The 24643-nt window shown below is 34.6% G+C and overlaps 1 protein-coding gene across 3 annotated transcripts; it reads left to right on the forward strand.

Moving 5' to 3' along the window:
* The first annotated feature begins 339 nt into the window (after window positions 1-339).
* LOC142986327 (tetratricopeptide repeat protein 39B-like) lies at window positions 340-22651 on the forward strand. Of its 3 annotated transcripts, none has more exons than XM_076134776.1 (15): window positions 340-410; window positions 498-555; window positions 8281-8400; window positions 8758-8792; window positions 8995-9093; window positions 9200-9383; window positions 11366-11523; window positions 11874-12039; window positions 16073-16234; window positions 17292-17455; window positions 17588-17749; window positions 17989-18178; window positions 18649-18809; window positions 19285-19404; window positions 19810-22651. In XM_076134776.1, the coding sequence occupies exons 3-15, from the start codon at window positions 8290-8292 to the stop codon at window positions 19928-19930; spliced, it is 1833 nt and encodes a 610-aa protein (XP_075990891.1). In that variant the 5' UTR covers window positions 340-410; window positions 498-555; window positions 8281-8289; the 3' UTR covers window positions 19931-22651. The 3 variants fall into 3 exon arrangements, with proteins under 3 accessions (XP_075990891.1, XP_075990892.1, XP_075990890.1); XM_076134777.1 differs by having other exon boundaries at window positions 354-405; XM_076134775.1 differs by having other exon boundaries at window positions 355-410; window positions 498-559.
* The last annotated feature ends 1992 nt before the right edge of the window (window positions 22652-24643 follow it).

Genomic DNA, 24643 nt, shown 5'->3' on the forward strand with positions numbered 1-24643 from the left:
AACTGTTAAACACAGGCTCACTAATCATTAATATTTAAAACCTAGGTATAATATAAGGGTGGATTGATCCTCTCGATTGAAGAATATATTTGTGTTGTAATTAAATCTACGGCTGAAGAAAACCAGAACCAACCGGCTCACATTCAAAATTTGCAGATTTTTAGTCTTTACCAAAAATATGTAACTCTTAAAAGCAGTAAAGTTTTATAAATAAAATTAAGTGATCATTTTGTTATTATCTGATAGGTACCTATTTATTGAATTATTCTATTACACAAAACTAAACCCAAATAGTTAGCACAGACCTAGTAGAGTTTGGTATGACGTATTGACTATATCACCATTTAGTCAGTCGTTATTCGCCACACTACGCTAGGCGTGATTTAGTGCTATGAGAGATCAGACGTAAAGTTTGTTTATTTATTAATATTAATATGTTATTTGTGAGAAATTAACTGAAATAATAGATTTTATCTAACCGCGTGTGTATTTTATAGGTCTTGAAGAAGAAGGGACGAAGTACTATCACCTCAAACCCGTTTTCAGTCAGATCATGCAAGTATTGATTTTTGTTATAGTACATATACAGTAGCGATTTTATTGATATTGCCGTTTATTCATTTTGCCTGTAATAATTACAGGTAACAGAGACATAATTACTTCATATATGTTTATGACATTGTATTGTGTTTACATCGCTGAGCGATAAGAAATGAATTGCGAAAATACGTACAAAACATTGAACTACATAAAATATAATGTACCTATATATTATATAGTCTATTGTAGGACAGCCATCCGTCCCGATACATTCGGGATCGTCACCATTATCGAGCTCTGCGTTCCGATATCCCGACAAAATTAAAATGGCCCGACTGATTTAAATTTCTACTCGCATAATTCCAAACATCGTAGGCGGTACCTATAATGCGACAAACATTATAAAAGGCAAAAATAATTTGGTGAAAAATTTTCCTTGTACTTTTATTACCACAGGACATTGAGGGTTTTCCTGTAATGTATAATTAAAATTTACTATTACTATCCATCAAATAATAAGATACTTTTTGTTAGCTGTGTAATTGACCCCTGCCCTCAGTTTCACCACTTGTAATAATTATATATGGGGTAGATTTCACAATAGGCTTCATACATTTGCAGGATAGATTATCTGATGCTTATCTCTTGGTTAGCCCTTTAATCTTATAGTTTTATCTGAAGTTTAAGATTTTGTTGTTGTGTTCTTGACCAATAAACATCACTGAATAATAACATAATGATAGTCTCACAGAATTTTAGTAAGCAGTACATAATAGTTAATTAAGAATGAAGACAACACTCAACTAATGCATGTATTTTTCACTGTGGGCTATTTTTCTCCAATCCAATTTTAGTCAATCTTATTTATACATATTTTTATGACATTCATTGGTTTCATTCATTGTCAACTTTAAATTATTATTTGAGTTCTACATTTGTACCTTTGTTATAATAAAATAAAGAATAATATAATAAATAATAAAATATAGAAGTTTGGGGACAAAGCAATAATTTGAACATGTTATGATTCAGTTTGCAATTCAGTTAGAATGAATTATTAATAAAAAAAAAAGTTATAAGGATAAGAGACTGCAAAATGAAACGAAACTTGTGCAAAGATAATTGAATAATAACAATATATCAAGAATATTTTTCAATTTTTATATTTGACAAGCTACTTTTGAATAAGGTTTCCAAAAAAACAGTTAATAAAAGAAGAAGAAAGAAAGAAGATTTGTGTTATCATATAACATAGATGTTATTTGAAATAGCCTCATGATTATCATAATCTTAATTATCCAACAACTTAGTAAAGGGCCAGGGTTTGTAGTTGGGTAGGTAGTGGGAGAATACTATCTTTTTTGAGACTAATTATCTACCGACATGGTCAGGGAAAGGCTGAATTATCATAGTCTACGTAATTTTAATTAGTGAAAGTTAAGCAATATGTGTTTATAGTAATTGCATTTAATAATATGTCTAAAATTATTGACATAGTATCATACCTATATCATTCGAAACCTAATTCTGTAGGGATAGTATTTTGGGGTGTCATGTTCAATGTCGACTTCATTACAGACTTCACAACATATTATTCTGTTTTAATTCTTTATTAACATACAATACTTCAAGGATGTAAATAAATTCATCCCCAATTTGTATTAACAAACTCATTAGGTTGATTCTTTGCTTAGTATCTAGTTAAGTAACATAAAGTCTAGCTGTTAAATGTAGCTATATCAAGAAATCTAGTCAAAGTTAAGCTGTGTGCGACTGTGTGTTAATATAAAAGAAATTGAAATACGTAATTGACATTCATCATACATCCTTCACCTCCACACCTGCACCATGCTCATCTATTAAGTTGTTGAACTATAATCAAACAATCACATCAAATGCTGGGCGTATGAAGTAACCTACAAACAAACCACACTCTCACAAGTCTTTTTATATGGAAATATAGGTCTTAATGCATTAGTCCATTATTTTAAAAGTAAATAGAGATATAATTTAATTTTGATGCAATAAATGTAAAACAAATAGTTGATTGTGACCTTCTTATGGCGTACAACAAGCTTGAGTTACTAAAGACAGCATCAAGTGAAAGTGTTATGGTAGGCACCAGTTGCTGACGACTTTCTCTAAAAGTTTACACCGATGCCTGTGTATGTGTATGTGTGCTCCATAATATTTTACGGTTCTGTGGTTTCAAGTTTTATACTTTCGTTCGTTATATAATATGTTTTGTCTACAATCGATTTTAGTTATTACTTGATAGTGTGTGCAAACGAAAAACGTAAATTCGCAAAACATTAGTAAAGGGCCTAGTGGACAAACAATGTTACACGTCATTTTGCGAGTGTGCCAAAACGAGAAAAAAACGTTTTATTATTGGTTGTTATGCGTCAAAACGAAATATTTTGTGTGTAAAGCAGATTTTTACTTTCTTCTTTGTTATGCTTACTTTAAGCAGGTGCATTCTATAATTATACCTTCTATAATACCAAGTTTATCACCTAGGTAGGCTTTTAGTAACATTAACTTCGTCTACGAATTTCCATTCCTTATTAACATTGTACAGTTGTAAGAAAGGATACCGGGCGTTTAATATTAAGACAACACTGACCGATATGCGATATAATAATATTATGTCCTAATGCTAGAAGGTCGTAAAACAAAAGTTCGTAGTTCGTACGTTTCTACGCTTAACGTATTCGTAGATTTCAGATGGTATTCTTTTAACCACTGTTACGAAACTTCAAGAAAGGAGAATATTTATTTTTAATGGATCTTATTCAAAAAGTAAATATGATATTTTGGCAAACAATAAGTGATTTCGAAGTCAAATCTATTAAAGTTTCTAGACATTCATAAATAATAATTCGCGACAGACCTTTACTGAATTACAAGCTACAATAACCGGTTCTTATCTACTCAATGAAAAAAAGAATCAATAATATTCTAGTATTCATTAATATTCTGTCTACTGCTTCTTAATATAGTTAATAATACAACATTAGCTAAATGTCAGGGTTGCTATTTGCAATACGATAATCAGGTCAACTGGATTCTGAGCTGAAGTTTATGGACCATTCAGTGTAGGAAGTAATAAAATAACTTTGAAATGTCAGTCACTTTGTCGAAAAAATTATTGCATTTACATTCCTTTTTATATTACTAGCTTTTACCCGCGACTTCGTCCGCCACCTGAATTTTCCCATGGAAATGCGTTATTTTCCGGGGGTAAAAAGTAGCCTATGTCCTTTCTCGGGTATCAAAATATCTCCATACCAAATTTCATGTAAATTGGTTCAGTAGTTTAGGCGTGATTGAGTAACAGACAAACAGACAGACAGAGTTACTTTCGCATTTATAATATTAGTATGGATAACAATAAATTCTTACGAGGAAAGACTAAGTAGATATATGGCACATAGCAGACATGCGAATCAATGCTGTCGTTATCAGGACTGTCCCTCTAAAATCAAATAAATGTCAACTCTCAATGAGTGGCTGTTAGAGAAACGGCTATATTACATTTTTTGCATTTTTGTGCGTTATTATAAGTTGTCTTACTCGATACTACAGTACTGTTAATTGTGCAATACCTATATGTTTTATTGAATGAAAGTAACTTTTTCGTGTAATAAGTATCTTTATTGTAAAACAAGAAAAGACAAATAAAATCGTGTTTGTCTAAAATCTATGCAATATGCATGACTGCATGTATTGAAGCAAATTATTTGATATGCATAAGAAACAAATTTTGCCGTTGACCTTTGTCCAATTGATGACAATGATTGCTTTTAAAGATAAAATGTGAAATATCTCGATTATAGCGATTATATACTGGTTTGAATGAATATAACTCAAATGTGAATTAAGTATTAGATGCATATCTTTGCATAGTTTTTCAAGAATACGTTACGTCTGGTCATCGCTACTACCTATGATGAGATAAGGGGCATTGTATTATTGTACCGTTCCAATATAAAAGTGATTATATTTGTGAAATTAATAGCCAGAGATTAGTTTAAATTAGTTAAAAGTATAATTTCAAAAGTCTTACACGAATGAAAATTTTCTGTTCAAAAAGGAAATCAGTTCAAATACTTAACACACTTTGTGTATTTATTTCAATAGCGAGTATAAGTTCAATATTGCGAATGTTGCAGGCTTGCAATGATATTTTATAACTTGGTGGTACGATATTCACACATGTGCGATCACGTCATCATTGTTTTACAAGAATGTAGTATTTTTCGCTATCGGTAAACCTTGAATTTTCGCTGACTTCAGTAACTGTTGAGAATGAAAATAAGTAATTGTATGTACTTGACGACTTTACTGTGTAGTTAATAGTATGATATCCTCTATAAAATCTAAATTACTTTAGAAGTACTTATGAGACTTAACATTTTGGAGATATTGTGCTAAAGGAGAGTGGCATAATTCTGGACCTGTGTAATAGCTGCTACAGACATTAGTAATTTATAGAAATATATTTTAGTATAAAAAATTTTATGCAGACAAGTTTAGTAAAAATACTCTGAGTTATAAACACGAATCTAGTTTTAGTTATACCAAATTTGGAGCCAATTAAATTGAATGAATACTTTTAAAAGATTAAGATACACAAGTAGCAAAACAAAATACGACGATGTTTTGGTTATGGCCGATGGGTAATGTGTACTAATCCTCGAAACCTTGGCGTCGAAAGAAGCCATTCGTGTGCTGAATAGTCCAAGTTCAGCAAATTGGGCATTTCCTTTACATTCACGTGTCCATACCAATTCGTTTCCATCAAACATTAACAATTTGCCTATTCGTTATTTTGGTTAATGCAATCGACATTAAGCTTTGGAAAATTGAGCCGGGGCCAAATCAGATCGGACAGGTTGTAGGGATGTATTACTCTTTTAACCCGTATGCAGCAGGGTGCAGGGTTGTGTATACGTATATATTGTCGTGGACGCGTGTCAGTTACGCATGCGTCAAATTAGTGTTAAATCAAAGCCCCTGGACTGGTGTTCTGTACGCCTGCGTGTGCACCCACTCACATCCCCGTAACCTTTACAGTCTCCATAATCATTCCTGCAATAAAAATACAATTTTTGATACATTTACACTTACTTTCCGTATTTCCCGAAGGAGTATCAACTTTGCCAACATTTTGAAGCATAACTTTATCAAGTTTCATCAAATCGTAAGTAACTTTTGCGCGATGCGTGCAATGTGCATTATAATATTATCCATGGCCGACAAAAGTTCTAGAGTGTGCATTCTTAATGTGCAGTAGTATCCAATATGTTCTTGTGACCTCCAATGTACTCGCAATACGGATTTGTGTTTTTTAAATTCGCCAACTAATATAACTTTGATTAGTAGCATATTATTAATTGCAGCGCAAGCAAATCGGTTATAATGCGACTGTGATCGGTGACATTTTGTGAACTCGGACGGATTATCAGTCGATTTTAGTAATTTAATGTGTATGTGAATGTATATTTTTATAATTCCGCGTGCTTATTCTAAGAGCCTTGCAGAGTAAACTAAGTTTTAGAGAGTTTAATCAAGTAATGAAATGAAGTCGTATTGGTACACGGTTTAAGTTACATTTTAAGTACTTCTGAAATGGGTGTCTCCATTATTTAAAGATGGATATTTTATGCTGTATAGATTCACTTGTTTGCTAATCCCAGCTAATATACAAAGACATAGGCAGAGGGAAAGCGATTTTATTGCGATTCAAAATCAAAAAACATCTGTGACGATCAAGATTCATGTTTGAGTGGCTTAGTAAGCAATTGGTCAAGTAGCAATTCGGTCATGAGTGAAGTGCCAATTTCCCAGTCATTTTAAGAGCTAGCACAATTGTATAAGCACTACGCTTACGCCTGTCTTGGCCTAGCCTTTATCCTGGCTCGCTCGAGTTAAAATGTGATTGTGTGCTCTTTTATATAGCAGTTGTCGTATAAGATGAGCTCTCCTTTTACCGCCTTTTGTACTATAACATTTTTAAATAAACGATTTTAAACTCCCGCGACTTGTACAAATACTATTAATAATACAACGGGAATTTAATGTGACTGAAGAAATAAGGTTCGGATACCTTATTTGCTTACCCGACGTTTAGATCGAATAGCAACAGACAGTCAGCCCAGAGACAGTCGTAGCATATAAATATTATTCTTAGTTATATGTTTTAAATAACATTTTGAACTTGATTAGTTAATTTCAACACTGTAGTATCACCAGTTTTTTGTTACTACATTGGAATACTAAATGCCAAATGCGATTAAAAGATAAACATTTTAAAATGAATACTAACGAGCTTAATACGGCCATCTAGAATTTTAAATATTATAAAATACCTTTTCGTTGCAACTGTCTAGATTTAAATAACCTGTCATATTCATTGAAATTACCACTGACATTCGACCTGAGTGAGCTGAATCGTGTTAGCAGTATAATTATAAGCTTCATTACCGAGGCTATGGGTTAGTATTATGTATCCGCGAGATAAAAGTGTTATGTAAAGATATTCGTAATGTAATCTTTACTGTTGTTTAGATATTGTTAACTTATAGGTACGAGTCGTTAGGTAAAATTATATTTTATCTCAACTAGCTTCCGTCCGCGAATTCGTCCGTTGAAAAGATTTCCTATGATAAAAAGTATCCTCTCTGTAAATCTAGGTTATGAACTTTCTGTGTATCATATTTTATTAAAATCGGTACTGTAGTTTTTTCGTGAAAGCCAAGATACATCCAATAACCATAATACAGCCAATAACCAAGATACATCCATTGTTACAAGCTTTTGCATGTTAACAACGAACTACTTACCTGCCCGTAACGCCTTAAAAATACATTACAGGAGCGCACCTGTAAATTACATATAGCATATTATTAGGTTGTTCTGAAAGTCATTTCGTTTTTTTGTGGAAATAGAAGATAGTTTCAAGCTTCGAGGACAATCCCAGGCCTTTCAAGTGGTCATAAACTGTTAAATTTATCAAATTCTCTTACAATTAAGTATATGAAAATAGCTCTAGTTTTTCGTTATATGTGGTCTAATTTGACACTTTATATATCTACATCAGCTGTGACGGTTATACTTATCAAGTGCATTCGACACGGGCTATTTGCATCGACGTAGGCCTCAAGGTGTTTCGGCTGGTAGCATATAAATTTTGTATACTTTTCGTACATTCTAATTTAGCAGTTTTAGTACTTTGTTCACGTTTACAAAGATTTATTTTAAATATTGTGCCTAGATCTTTATTTGCACTTATTATACAGATATTACATTGTGGCTTACTGTAGGCGATGACATTTACAAGGTTGATTATTATTTGACTACGAATGGAAAATAAGTCATAAGTAAATAGGTAAAATCAAGCATTTTTCACATAGGGTAAGCCAGACCAAATAAAAAATAGTAACAGTAAATAATGCCGACATTATGAAGTTGTATTGGTTGGCTCTACATTTTTTAGGCAGGCATTATCAAAAGCGATTTTATAATTATTTAACTAATTCGAACTGACGCCACCTTAATCGTCTGCAATAGATGTATACAGGCCAGGCTCTGATATGATATGACGGTAGAAATCCCTATGGTGATACCAAGGTATTTAAGTACTTACCTTATTTTCAAAATGGAAAACGACTAGAACACAATTTAACCACCGGTAATGGAAACCTCTTCCTTAATAAAATTCTTTGTTTGTTGCAGACCGGTGATATGGCTTTAAGACAAGATCCACCATCAGCATTATCACGTCCACAGCATCGTCGAGACACATACAGCATGGAGGGCGGTCCCTCACACGCCGCTGATGTCGCTGAGGACTTAGTAAGTACACAATTATAATTTAAACTAGCTTTTGTCCGCGTGGCTTGTGACTTAGGACAGAATTTTCATACAAACTTTTATCCCCTATTTTATTCTCTTGGGGGTAGAATTGATAGAAATCTTTTCTTAGAGGATGCCTACGTCATGACATCTATTTACATATATTAAACGATTTTTCAGTTTTCGTCATGACCTGATAATGAGTTTCCGAAACAGATGTTACAATTCTGTTATAAAATATATGAGTAGGTGTAGATTTTGAGAATTTGATGAAGTGCTGAAGAAATAAACTAGTAAAAGTGAAATAGCTTCGACATTTATTTGGATGAAATAATTTTACAGTGTCATTTGTTACAGGAGGACTTTCAAGATGCATCAGAGGAGCATGCGTCGTAAGTACAAAATGTTTTATGTAACACAACATTAAGGGCAGATCGACACGACATCAAAGTTTTACACATGATAACAAAATAGAGTACTTACATAGTAGAGAAGACATAACTTAAATACAATTTGTTGAACAACTGATACTGATAAGTAATATTATACAGTTTTTGAAGCTTATTGATTATTGTATGGAATCCTTTTTTATAGCTCTTTGGATCTTCAGTCCGCGTTTCAAGACTGTGAAGTTGCGATACGCAAATTTTTCAATAATGATCTAGTAGGAGCTATGAATCTCATGGAAAACTGGTAAGACCACAAAATTACTATCTTTTGCAGTAATTACTAAGTTTACTGTATTAAAGTGTAGTAGATATAATAAGGCATCTGATTCATGTGGTTTTTCTTTATCCAGGAGGACCACATCTTTGTACCACAGTTTAGGAACGGCAATTTTCGAGTTTATACCAGCAATGCTTACATTTGATCAAGCCCAGATCAGTTGCACGCTGAACGCACTTAAAGTGTCGATCTCGATCTGTAACCAGTATAGGAGAAATTACACTTTCGTAGAGAGCATCGGGACCATCATCAAAAAGGTAAGATATTATGAACTCAAATTTTTCTATGATAGTTTAGTGTAAAGAGTACGTTATTATGAAGTTCAACGATCTTCTCGTTATAAAAGTTTGGATTTCTTTTCCTGTCATACGCTGTGCTAGAGGTCCACTATGTTTGTATGATCAGTTTTGAAATGGGTCTTGTATTACGTTTTAGATTAAAAAAATAATAAATTTCCTTCAAAGAAAGCTTGGGATCTAATGAGATCCTGGTGAGAAATCCAAAACTCCTCCTCTTTGGGCCAATGGGCCAGAGATATATATGCGTTGCTATGAGGTTCATGATTCATATGATTTTATAACAATTTGCTAATTACATCATCAATTAGGTAATATTGCACTTAAGTGAAGATGTAAGTAGACGCGGCGGATTCTTATTTCGAAACTCTAACTTCACATTAAGTTTATGAGAATCTAAATCCTGACTAGTGCCTATCCTATACCCCTTTATTGATTTACAATACAATAAAATAGCAATTAAAAAAATTATCTTGCTGACGTAAGTAACAAATACGTCATGTAGTGTTAAAAAATGCAATAAATTTCCATAGACAAAACAGGTTTTAGATCGTGTATCTATTTTAGAGGTCCTATCTTGATAAAGTCTGAACAAGTATTATGAGTGTATCAAGTTATTAATTAGCACACGATGGACAGATTAAGCTTCCAAATATTTTCTCATGTCTCAGTCATGTTTATAAGATGTGCGTCTTGTAGATGCGGTGTCAACTGTTTTCTTGCCTATTTGAATAATATAATTAGAAAGTGATGCAACTTTGTCTTAAAAAGGGCAGCAATTTGAGCAGTTCAATTTCCAATACATATTTAGTTACTAGCTGACCCGCGCAACTTCGCTTGCGGCACATAAGAAAGAATGAGTGAAGATTTTCCCCGTTTTTGTAACAATTTTTATTGCTACTCTGCTCCTATTGGTCGTAGCGTGATGATATATAGCCTATAGCCTTCCTCGATAAATGGACTATCTAACACTGAAATAATAAAAACGAACAAACAAACTCTTCAGCTTTATAATAATAGTATAGATGCATAAGAAGTGTCTTGTAGATGCGGCGTCAACTGTTTTCTTGCCTACTTAAATAATATAGACAGAAAGTGATGCAACTTTGTCTTAAAAAGGGCAGCAATATGAGCAGTTCAATTTCCAATGCATATTTAGTTATGATATAGCTAACAGCCTTATTCAATCGTACATAATCAAATTCCTGTCTCATATAACACATTAATGACGTGCACAGCAGTCAGATTGTTAGAATCAAATTAAACTAGTATTTAAATAATGTTTTTTGTTCACATTGCATAACTTATGTGTCGTGTACAAAATATATGAATAATACAACCCACTATATATTTGTTGCGAACTTCAAGGATTTTATTTAACAACTCGATAGTTCTTATCCTTGTTCTCTGTCTATATCATTTATTAGCTGTCCAGGCGAACTTCGCATCGCCTAACAATTGATTCTTTGTTACAATTTTTCTTTGCATTCTTTTATTTTTTCTCTCTGTAAGAACCATCTTCGTACTCCAAGGAATATAATAAAAAAAGAATCAGCGAAATCGGTTCAGCTGTTCTCGAGTTTGCAATTAGCAAGCCATTTCGTGATTCATTTTTATATAATACTAGCGGCCTGACCTGACTTCGTCCTGGTATTGTGCAATTAGAGTAGAAGTTTTGATCCTATCGATCCCATACAAATCTAGGCCCGACTATTACAAACATAAAAAAATCTAATTAAGTTTAGTTGTTAAAAGTTATGTGCGTACATAACGGCAACTTCGGCAACTTATTACATTCATATAGATATATGAAGAAGAAGATCACTACAAAGTATTAAACATTTATATTACAGATTTCATATTAAGTAATCGTTATTATTGTACATAAGCAATCATAATGTTGATTGTAACGCAGTGCATACATTTGTTTGGTTTGTTCGCAGCCCAATTATGCGACTTACACAGACTTGGAAGCACACGCTGAACTGTGCTACGCAGAAGCTCTCCTGCTCCAGGCTGCTATGACTATCATGGAGGGGGAGGACTTGACGGGGTTGATCAAGGGCACCATCAAGATTAAGACGTGTTACAGCAGTTATAAGTAAGTATTTTATTTTTAACTAGAGGCCGCTCAAGACTTCGTCACCTTCAACCCTTCCCGTGTAAATCCCGATCCCTCGGGAACTCCGGGATAAAAAGCCGTAGTTGTAGCCTTTGTGTTATTCTGGGTCTTCAGCTACCTACATACCAAATTTCATCGTAATCGATTCAGTAGTATTTGCGTTAAAGAGTAACAAACATCCATACATACATACTCACAAACTTTCGTATTTATAATATTAGTAGGATTTTACCCATTTCTCTCTTCATTCATGATTTTTTAAAATTCATCGTGACCTTTATGCGTATTGAATTATCTTTCCGTTGTCAATGTATAATATGTTTGTACAGGGAATGCGCCAAAATCCTGCATAAAAAGAAGTTTGACACGGAAAAGTCGCGGCTCCATTTCGAGAGTGGCGTCCGCCTGGGCATTGCTACTTTCAATGTAATGATCTCCCTGTTGCCGCCGAGGATCATCAGCCTTTTGGAGTTCGTCGGCTTCTCTGGTAACAAGGTGAGTCATATTTATACCTGGTCTATGTACTTATCATCATTACCCTGCCATTCTTATTATAGCTTCAGTAGATTTCAGTGCTCCTGAAGTAGAGCACTAGTCTGTATTGTTAGTATGTCAGCCTCGGTGGCGCACTGGTTTAGGTCGCTACCTTTGCATGGAAGTCCTGGGTTCGGCTCCCACACGTGACAATTACTTGTGCTACAAATAATTGTTCCGGGTCTGGTCGTACTTTGTGTCCGTCGTTAGCATGTTTGTTAAAAAAACAACGATGATTTCTAATGGTATGTCAGTGCCGAGAGGATTAACATTTTATGATACTTAGATTATTTTGCTTGTACCCAGCTGTGTATCAAATTATAGAGATAAGAATGCGGAAATATACAAAGTGTCTACATTAAATGTTGACAGATGAATACATCTAGGTGTTGGTTTTTATACCTTTTCGTGACGAATGTTTGTTTAAGTATTTTATAGACTTGGAAAAATCCAGAATATATTTTTAACTTTACATTAATAATATAATATAATAAAACCGGACAAAGTGTCAGTTGCACATTGAGGTTCCGTACACATTTCGATATTTTTGATTATGAAAACAAATTCGATCTTTCAATTTTCTTGACATTCTCGACGTATGTTTTTTATAGGTTAGATTTTATTCACATCTACAACCCACTGTATATCTGAGTACCTACTTTAAGTTTATTCAATTTCATTGTAATGACTCCACACGCTTCTCGTAACAAAGGGATTTTGACAAGATAGACATAATACAACAAAATCATAAGGGAACTGGTTATACCTCTTAAAATAACAGTACTTTAACAAAATTTAGTAACACATTTAATAAAATTTCTTGAATGGACACGAATTACAAAAAGGTTCAAAGCAATTATTTGTGGATTAGTTATGATATTTGATGGCAAATCTCATTGTTTGCTGTACCAGTTCACACGTCACAGATATTACGTACTTTTGTTTTCTTTCGAGGGCAAAAATCGGGAGTAGTGAGGGGACTGCGTTATGTAGTGCTGCTTCTACAAAACCACCAGATGGAAGAGCTCTGCGACCTTAAAAACCCTCCAGTTAGATACAACGTACCATAAAGATCTCAAAGACATCACAAATAAAGTAGGCATCTACATTGTTTTATAGACAGCGTCAGTTCACGTCATATTTGCGCAGTCTCGCTGTTAGCACTTCGATAACCGGTCAGGTGAACTTGAAACATGTCTAGCAGTGAGGAATGCCGCGACGCCTGCTAGGCAAAGATTCTCTTCCGTTACCTTTACCGTTGATTGCGATCTGTATCAATGATGATTGATAAAACCGTGCGCCTTATTTTACAATTTTAACGTATATTTGTACTTTGTATGCACGCTTACACGACATACGTGGAGGAGAAATTATGTCAAGGAGTTTATCCCCAAGCAAACATTTATTAAACAAAAAGTTCAGTGATACCTTGTGCAAATGTGAAGGTTCGAAGTACAATCATTTATGTAAGAGAAATATCTGAGGTGCTTGAAAATTTACAATCTGACTCTTCACTCCCGAAGTCATAACCGTTGCATTTGGGTAATTCTCATTCCTGTCTGTTAAATAAAACTAAGAATAGATAACCTATAATTAATAAGTTTTAGAAACAAGAATTTGAGATAAAAATCTAACATATTCGAGCTCATCACCCGTTTCGTCTGGAACTAAATAATTTAAAATCGCAGGCATCTTTATTCTGGTTTGGTGTAATTATCTAGTGTTGCTTAAATCGCAAAGATATTGTGTTCGGGGTTAACGACCTAAGTGCGTTACACCTGCCAACATATTAAATATAATCCATGATCACTATGTTGCTATCATAGGTATACTCGTGCCGTTACAAACGTGCGGACTACGTCATAATCAAAAAAATCATAGGAATGTGACAATGTGTAAGTGCGAGCGAGGGACTCCGATAAAATCACATGACTGACAGACAGTTTATCTATTCAATAGTGTCAAAACTCATACAAAAAAACGCTATTGAATAGATAAACTACCGTTAAATTTACTCAGAAACCGGGGGTTAGTTCGCATGTTTGAAATGGTCCGAGTATAGTCAAATATTACATGATAACATGAGTAAAAGAAACTTCAGAGATTAATAATGTTTAGTATTCGTATGATGTCGATATCATAAGTCTATTTTACTTTCAATGTTTAATTTAAGTTGTTTGTCATTTATAATATAGGTGCCTTCATATCTTATTTAAATATACATAATAAGGGAAAACAGTAATAATTATAATTAATTATTGTTTAAGTTATATCGTCCATGGTCACATGATACACAAGGAAAACGCAGTTGTTGTATTTTTTTCCTTAGTTATGTAATTAAAACGCATACCTATATACTTATTCAACAGTAATGATCATGTTACATTATTTTACTATACAGGCATATACTATCTTGCTATAACCTTAATAAAAATACAAAGTTTGTATAGCTACTAATTTTATAACAAAGTATAATCACAAGATATCAGATAGAAGTTGCAAGTCCATTCGACGTTCATAATTATACATTGTCTTGTATATCTGTGCATCGGTGTGTGTGAGCTATACATGCACATGTGTTCAACACTACATACATATAAGCGCTGTTTCGAAGCCTTAGTAAATAATCATGGAATCAATCATAAATGTTCTTGAATGAAAGTACCAAATCATTCATGTTTGTTTACTTTTAACTTCAAGTAAGTTGAAAGACTTTGTATGTGATCGTACAATTTCTGATGTTTAATCTTAAACTAGCGAACTATTGCGCCCTTTGCCAATATTATTATTAATTAATTAGCTGCATGTGCAATACCTCAACTCTGTGAAATAAAACATTTTTAATTACTCAGCATAAAGATACTCAATTTAACGTAAATCATGTGAAGCCAAAATGCAATGTAAAAAATATTATAATTATTGCTCTTTACAATACGCCAAATCTTTACTTTTCATACTTATCTGTATGATAATCTCTACATAAAATTACTAGCTGACCCGGCAAACGTTGTTTTGCCATAAAAAAATTAAAAAAAGTGTCACTTAGGGGCATGAAAAATAGATGTTGGCCGATTTTCTGTCCTACTCAATATGCTCACAAAATTTCATGAGAATCGGTCAATCCGTTTCGGAGGAGTATGGTAACGAAAACTGTGACGCGAGAATTTTATATATTAGATGTTTGATTTAAATCCTAATGATTCAAATTTAATTACGTATATAACATCAGTCGACCTACATAATATTGTGACCTATCATCTTCGTCTACGTTGATAATGTCGCGATGTTTACGCAACGCGATCAAGAGTTAAAAATAAAATAATAAACTTCAATCATTCATAAAATACATAGCATTGTTTATATCGTGCTTATGACGTACCTTGTACTACATATCATAATATATTATTTAGTCCATTAAAATGTTACACGTTTAGGCCTAAGCTGGCGTTTGTCAAAGACCGCAAATCGATTTTTTTAACGGATCGCCACCCTTGTCCTCTAGGAAAAGGGTCGGGGCTGGGGGAACCCTAAATGCAACTTTTAAATGGACTAATTATATTATTTCGTTTTACTGGGCCTTAATATGTCCTAGAACTTAACGTCTCAACGATACAACAACCGATCATTATATTAAAGAGAATGATACTTATTCCATATACTTAGCAACATACTTACGTACACGTTATCATTTACCGAAATAGCAATAGCGTTATCATTCAAGTAACCACTTTCTTTCAATTAAGGTTAGTCGCAATTATAGGTAAGCCCTCTTACGCACTAGCGGTTAACCGCTGCAGCCGCTAGCCGCGCGGTTTCAGTTTACTATGCAACCGCCTGACAAACACTAAACTACCCGCGCGGCTAGTCGCTTTCACGGTTAATCGCTAGTGCTTAAGGGGACTAACGGAAGTACAAAAGTCATAATCAGCTTGTTAGTCTATATGTCGCACGAAATGAATCTTCAATGAAGTATATCAAACAAGTGTTATTCCAGGCTCTTGGGCTCGCAGAACTTGAGGCAGCATCTAAGGCTCCCGGCATGAGGTCGGTGTTGTGTGACCTAACGCTCCTGGGATATCATCTGGTTATATGCCATTTCATTGGCGCACCCGGAGATCTGCAAGTCTGCGATCAAATACTTAAGAACCAACTGAAGGTAATATATCATCCTGCTTTTTATTCTAGGATTATATTTTCAGAATGTCTACTTTTGATAGCGAAGGTGATCGATGCTACCTTCTATCATTGTATTAAGCCTATACCTGTAAGTCTTTACTATGCTACATTATGTATGTCTCGCATCGCGTACTTTCTGTGGACATATCTTAGTAATGTAAAGGAAAAACCTTAAATTCGACGATGGCTTATTCTCTGGGCAATCTACAAAATTGTCGAATTATTATATCAGACACGCTAAAACTTCTGAAGTGTAATTGTGTACTAAAAACTGTCATGCTCCCTGTACTTTATAAGTAGCTTCTAAGCAATAGGATCGGAGGGTCAGCTTGAGTTCAACTCTTCATTTCCGAATCCCTTTTTAATACTCTGCAATTTAGGTAAGTACAAAGCTGTAACACGTGAATTTGAGCTAGTAACTGAATAAACAACAGCCTTGAATGATGTCCAAGACCCGTAACCATTTTAATAACACATTCAATACTTTATTGTGGCGGAAATGCTAGCTGCAGCCAAGGTCATGATAGCGCGGGTATCTTGTCTGGCGTAATATGATTTTAAGTGGCCATTTATAAATAGAATCACTTAGCTATTAAAATATCATCTAGTCATTTTGATGTCTTACTTTGCATGGACGCCGCGGCGCGTTATTAAACTACGTCTACACTCTTTATTTGTCGAGGCTTTAGCCACCATTCGGGCTCGTCACAGCATGATTTCTTTCTCAAAGATATAAGGCAGATGGATTTTAAGCTGGCATATTTACCGGCCACTTTTATTACGTCAACGCTCTTTGGAAATCCGAAATATATTGGGAATTTGGCCAGTGGCGGGATCAGTTAATGGTATAGGAATCTGCTGCTGTAAGGAAGGACTTGAAGGCTGCAGTGTCTCGGGTAGATCGGGATCTCCTGTACGAATGCCCCTATTCTATGATCGGGCTGATCCATAGGTGGAGACATCCCTGACCAGTGACCAATATAATATCAAATCAAACTAGTTTCGATTGCTTTATAAATGAAAGCTTGTTATTGTAGGTGTACCCGGAGAGCGTGTGGTTCTTGATGTTCAAAGGGCGGCTCGAACTTATGCGCGGTAAGTTCGAGCCTGCCATCACCACGTACAACCGCGCCATTCATAGCCAAGACAAGTGGAGGCAATTCAGACACATAAGTTTCTGGGAGATTATGTGGGTGAATAGGTAAGACACTGACTTGCTACACTGACTGTATTGCTTTAATAAAATAAATCGTGGTGCCGCCCATAAGAATCTATACTATACTATTTTATATGTAAGTATTCGTAAATAATACTTTTATTATGTCAATTTCAGCCTCACTATGAACTGGCGTGAGGCTGCCACCTATGCCCACAAATTGATCGAGGAGAGCTCGTGGTCGCGGACTATATACTCCTATTCGCGGGCGGCTCTGCTGTTGGAGCTGGGAGACGATATTACCCCTAATGAAAAGCTGCAATGCGATAATTTGATGAGGTAGGTAATAATACGATGAACGATGAAATATTTGATCAAGTCTTAGTTGATTTTCAATTATTTATAGAATAAAACTTTTCAAGATTTGCTAAGTCTTTCACTGGTAAAAATGAAACGGTTATTTAATCTTGAAAATATGGTGCTTTTGTATTCTACATACTTTATACGTTTGACTATGACATATTTCGTACGTTCGTAACGTTCCAGGTATAGACATTTATCTGATATTGTGTTGTTAGGAACGCGTCGTACTACAAGCAGCGCATCGCGGGCAAGTCGCTGCCGATGGAGAAGTTCGTGATCAAGCGGTGCGCGCGCTACCAGGCGCAGGGCGGCCGCCTGCTGCTGCCCGCCGTCGAGCTGCTGTGCCTGTGGAACATGTTCGGCATCGTCGTCAAGAACGAACGCCGCGCACAGGCCATACTGCGAGTAAGTAACATCTCACTTACTGCCGGCCTCTAACTATAATGCCGTTACCTACAAAAACAATGCTTCGAGATATTCGCGAAGAGGCGCGAGAAAACAAATATCCAATGCTGTTTCCAGATGCTGCTAAAGATGTTTCAAATCGCAGTTTCCAGATAGTTACGAAACAGCATTGCATATTTCTTTTCTCGCGCCTTTTTATCGAATATATCGAAACATTGTTTTTGTTGATAACGACATTATAGTTAGAGGACGGCAGCTTATGTGTTTACTAACTACCGCATAAGCAATACTTACAACAACGATGTAATCACAGGAGTAACGGCCTAATGTCGCGGCTGAGAGTCTGACAACATAAAGCAAGAGTCACATGTTTTAGATTCACTCAATTTTCTATTATTGTCTTGTTTAACTGACATTTTAGTTATAGATAATGCGTATTTCCGTTAAGATTAATGTATCTTTTGTAACAGCTAATAGAGACAACGTTTGAGAGCGTGGAGACTGAGAACCCCTCGTGGATGGGTCCCTACGAGGCGGACAACAGGGCCTTGGTGCGGTACCTGCACGGGTGCCTACTTGCGGCTCTCAACCTGCCACGCCTTGCCATTGACACCTTCACCGCTGTACTCAGGTAACAACCTCAGAGTTATATGAACTGTGCTGAAATGTTCCAAAATACACAGTTGAAAATTCACTTTTCTACCACATTAGTGATAATAAAAATCACTGGACAACTCACGGCCATTTGATTCCAAACTTAGCAGAGCTTGTACTATGGCAACCAAATAACTGATAAACATATTTATATACTTCTATAGATACATTGACGACGACCAGGCTCAGAACAGTACGTGTGCTCATCACACAATTTTTTGTCTCGGTTGGGATAGATTATATTTGTTAGTAGCGAAAATAACTCATTTTAACTATGACCTTTTCTACTATATCACTCCAGATTATTGTTCTAAGTCTTGTTTTATTGTTATCGTGTCGCTTATGAAGTAAATTGTGCCTACTGGCAGAAGAAGCCGACTTCAACCATCCTCTAGAGTCGTTCTCAAAATATTTAAAACTTTTCAATTGCTAATGATATTCTTTTTTCACAGATTTAAGCCAGACATCAAAGAAGACACCTTTTTAATCCCGTACTCAATAGTGGAGATGGCTATGTGCCACTACAGGCTCGGCGAAGTTGATAGAGCCATGCAACTACTATTAGAAGCCAGGTATTGGAAATATTCACTAAATTCTATTATCATTGACATTTCATGCTGGTTCATTTTTATTCCTTCTCTTTAGATGAATTTCAGCATATAAATAGGCTTTGAGTTTGATATGCACTAAGATTTCAATCATAGACGATGTAAAACACACAAGTTCCTGTAATAAAAGCAGACAGGACGCAGACTTAGTGCACAGGACATTTGGTTGACTGGTATACCAATCAAAGCGCAATAGTACTGCGTGCTCTGCAATTAATTCCAAACGTACTTACAAATCGTTCAAAGTATTTAGCGAAATTACTCATGTTCTTAAGCCGTACCTTTGTCCTTGTAAGAAGATGTATTCTTTACAACGTAAAGGATTAATCTAGTCTATCGTATGCCTTAATTCAATTTTAATATTTACAGGAAAAAGTACTCTGGGTACTCGCTGGAGTCAAGACTACACTTCCGCTTACACGCCAAGCTTCAGATCGTGAAGAACGGGGAGCTAGACTGCTTAAGTAAAGAAGCGGAAACGAAACTATAAGAAATAACATATTTAGTGCATAAAAGAGCCTAAACGCCAAAACCGCCTTTTGGTGATGTATTATAATATGTATAGACGAAGCGATGTATTATACTGTTCCTATCTGGAATATAATTCATGTCATTCGGCATTTCTCATCAAATCCTTCTCGCCAAAGTCGACTGCCTAAAGAAATATGTCGATAACTTTTATACATTTTTTTACGCTTCTATAACCAGGTTTAAGTCAATTTCGTGTCGAATAAGTTTAATCAGGTACATTATTGTGTCCTGATGAAAATCTTAACGTATAAATGTGTTTCGGTGTTACATTATAGTAGTCAGTCGCTTCTCAACGTTTTTGTAATCTTAAGTATGGGTCGCAGAAACAAAGATTAAGAATTAACATATAACGCTGTATAACTCAATAGTTTCGATAAGCCTAGTCTTACATTTAAATACCTTCTGATCCTGACGTGGTTGCATTATGTGCATATCAGTTAAACATGAAATACAACCGTAGATGTTCCCATAGCATAAGAAAATAGGTTAAACAAATATATAATCAATATTATTAGATTTTTTACGTGACTGTGTAAATATAAATATGTATATGTCTAGGGGAAAGCACGGAGTGTTGAAATAACAAGTGTATAGGATTAAAGTATCGACGGAGGCCGGTACGATCCCGCTTGTTATAAGTTCCCTGTGACGTATATATACTCGGAATGATGTGATGGTAAACAGTTATTGTTGGAAAGACTGATGAGAATGAAGAATCTCACGATAGAAGTTGTGAAATATTAATTTAGATAAGTACGCGTAATATAATACGCATATTTTACTAAATGTTTTGATCTTGAATTGTTGTTACATATAATGGACTAGCTGTACCCGCGATTTCGTTCGCGAGCGAGATTATTTAAGTGTTTTATGGGAAAAATTGCTTGGTTATTTTAGCATCGTTATCTTAGTGTTATACACTAAATTAATTAAACTTTTTGGGATGTTAGTTTATTGAAAAGAATTTTTTTTGGTTATTTTATATTTATCTGGGCGGTAGAAACTACCGTGCAGTGCGGTTTTTGCCGCGTAAATCTCGATCCATCTCGTATAATAGTCTATATGTAGCTCCACAACATGCTCCATCTTCCAATGAAAGCTCCATCGAAATCAGTTCAGCCGTTCCGGAGATTAGCCCGGAGAAAATGAAAGACATACTTCAATTTTGAATCGACGTATTGTGTATTCGATTCGATAACTTTATGTTGTTGAAAAACACAGTTATTAAGAATTTGTATTTGAAACGCGTAATGTAAGCGCCAAAGCATAAAAGCGCAGAAGAAAACGTTACCCCAATTAGGTATATGTATTTATTTATATAAGAAACATATTTGCTTGAATTAACTTGTAACATGAATTATCTGACAAATATGTGATTTATTGTGATCTGATTTTTTTGTTTTTGCTTGCAGTTTTTTGACATTTACAATATTTTTCAGTGTGTACAAATGTGATGTAATACAAATAATACAATGATGTATTAATACTATAATCTGAGTTACGTACAAAGGGTTAATTTATATTAAACAGTTACTTAAATACTGTCGAAAGGCCGCATTTATTTGACAATAATAAGAAAGTAAGATAGATTTTTGTCTGATATATACTGAATGTGAATCTCTTAAGAATTAAAGGCGCATTTAGGCCTAGTCTCATTTTTATTCCAATAGTTTTAACTTTAATCATTTACAGTCCAATTTGGATCGGATTAATATAACTTGCACTTAAGGTTTTCTATTCACACATGTTCGATTCAGCAGAATTTACCAAATAACAAAACCGATTCGAAGCAATTACAGTTATTGCACTTGTTCGGGTTGTGCCGATAATGTACAGTAATTGTAGGTAGTTCCTGGTATGAACATTCAGGCGCGGCAATATTGAGTGACATTTTTCAACATTCGTCGAACATTTTCGAACATTCTTTTACAGACATTCGGTTTTGCTGCTAAGCCGTTAAATACAGATTCAAATATGTGTGTAAGAAGCCTGAACACATGTGAAATGAAACATTTACAGTAATAGAATGTGCAAAAACGCCATAGCTTACAAAAGCCAAGAGCACTTTGCTCTCAGCTTCAGTATAGTACAAATTGATTGTCATGAGATTTAACTAGCAGTGTGAATGCACTCCGTCATAGTCATGCTCGTATATTTCTCCCAATATCTTTTGAAACCGGTGTCTTCCGATGTAGAAGCCAAAATCATATTCTAATGAACATTGAAGCACCGTGATTTTATACTTGGTTTTACTTTAGGGACTTTGGTTATATATATCTAAATAATAATAGTATATTCTGAAGATTGTAATTAACTACATTAGCTACCTTCATATCGAATTAATGTTTCCAACATGTACCTTTTTGTTCGGTTGTGTGATATCAGATCTTTTATTTATTTATTGTTTTGTATATTTAAATCTGTACATTGAAAAATTGTACATTTGTTTTAATAATATGTAACTTGCCGTTTTTTAAAGTTATATTTTCATTATGTTATTATTTTAGTGTGATATGAGGTGATAGTAGATGTAATATAAAATATTTGATTTGTATATTAAGTGTACCTAATTTATTTATTTCAAAGCTCGAATTGAATCATAATAATTATTGTACTATGAATGTGATGTTACATCATAGATGTATTAAATATTTAAACGAATAAAACATTTTCTAACTGATGCCTGTGTTTTATGTCACTTACCCTAAAGTTTATTAAATTTATGTTGGGTAACTACCCTGAGAATAATTACACAGAACTATAACATTATAAAGGTTTTACAAGTGTTTAGTAGTTTGCTAAATTATTAACTTGATACCAAAAAACACAATCCGCGCCGAGTCTGGTGGGTTCGAATCCCAATAAGGGAAAATTTATGTGTAACTAGCTGACCCGCGCAACTTCGCTTGCGTCACATAAGAGAGAATGGGTCAAAATGTTCCCCGTTTTTGTAACATTTTTCACTGGTACTCTGCTCCTATTGGTAGTAGCGTGATGATATATAGCCTATAACCTTCCTCGATAAATGGACTATCTAACACTGAAAGAATTTTTCAAATCGGGCCAGTAGTTCCTGAGATTAGCGCGTTCAAACAAACAAACTCTTCAGCTTTATAATATTAGTATAGATGAGCATGATTATCTGTTCTGAGTTGGTTTGTGTATTTTTCTATACAAATTGAAAACTCTGTCCAATCCTTCAACATGTTATCCGGTATTGAGATACGATTACCTATAATGTACATACTTATTTATATCTTTAAAGTACAAAATCCACAGAAAGAGCAATCTTATATTACCCATCGTTGCCATTTGTCCCATATTTAGTGCTGTGTTCTGAAACAGTAACTTTTCAAAATAATAGCATTTGACAAAGGTTTCAATACTTAACGAACTTTCGTCAAACAGAGTTTAATAAAAAAAAAAGTACTCGTGCATCTAGGTACTACTTGCTTCGAAAAGATGTACCTATGTGTACTTATCCATATACATGCAGCTATATCTAATAACCCCTTTAACTTCTTTATATTTGTACATACGTACATTCAAAGAGGCAGTCAGCAGGAGATCAATTGTATCGACTAGGCGTAACACTTGATAAAGGACCGTTTTGTGACCCACTCGAATTATAAAGCTAAATTGTAGCCTATAACAAGTGCAGCTGTCGCTTTCCCCATTCAAATATCACTTATTCTGAATCATTTTATAATACATGCCAGGAATAAGGAATATAGAAATACCAGTGGACCTGCACGGCGTCAGTCGCGTATAACTCAGGAAAAATAAAAGTTGACTTTCAACCACCTATTCTATCCCGCTGGGGGAATGATTGATTTTGATCTATCGAGTTCAGCTAGCGTTTGCTATGTAAGCTTAAATAAATGTGTTTCTTTACGACTTCTTCTCTAATATATTAAGCATGTTACCTGAGAGTGATTCAATCGCTCTGTCTTTAAAAAGAATGCGTAAAAATCCCTAGTGTAGTTTTAAAGATCTAAGCATACCTACATACATACAGGCATAGGAGCAGACGCGGGAAGTTACATTGCTTTATACTGTGTAGGGGGATTAAAGCGACGGAGAGTACTGGTCACTTTTGTCGTTTAGGTAAGTATAGATTGACGTATTATTATGTCCATGACCTTTCTTACTTTTATTTGGTGTCAATTACATCAAAGTTGTATACAGGGTGTTAGGCAGACAGTTGTCCAAACGAAACCTCTGGTCAAGTCTACTGCCAAAATGTCGACCTCTTCGTATCAATCATAAGTAGGATACGGTGTAAAATAAATGAAGAAAACAAGAAAACAGCATCGACAACTATAGCACAAAAATGTGTAGAAAAAATAACAGAAAATACAGTTACAAAGTTTAACCCAAAATATCTTCTAGAAGGAGAGGAAATGGATATTTTGCCACTGGAATTGAAATCAAGATGTTCACTAGAAGACCTTAAAAAAGACAGAAAACTAGCATTTGAAAATACAATAAAATCTCACAACTATAATAAAAAAATAAACGAGCTAAAAAAAAGAAAGTTTAAAGTAGGTGATAGAGCAGGTATATGTAGAAAATAGGAATCGGCTAAATAGGAAGAAAATGGATGAGTGTATAAGAGATTTCTAATGCTTTTCTACTCTAACTAAAAGGTGTTAAGAAATAGGCACTGATT

The sequence above is a fragment of the Anticarsia gemmatalis genome, chromosome Z (assembly GCF_050436995.1).
Source record: "Anticarsia gemmatalis isolate Benzon Research Colony breed Stoneville strain chromosome Z, ilAntGemm2 primary, whole genome shotgun sequence".
NCBI lineage: Eukaryota > Metazoa > Arthropoda > Insecta > Lepidoptera > Erebidae > Anticarsia > Anticarsia gemmatalis.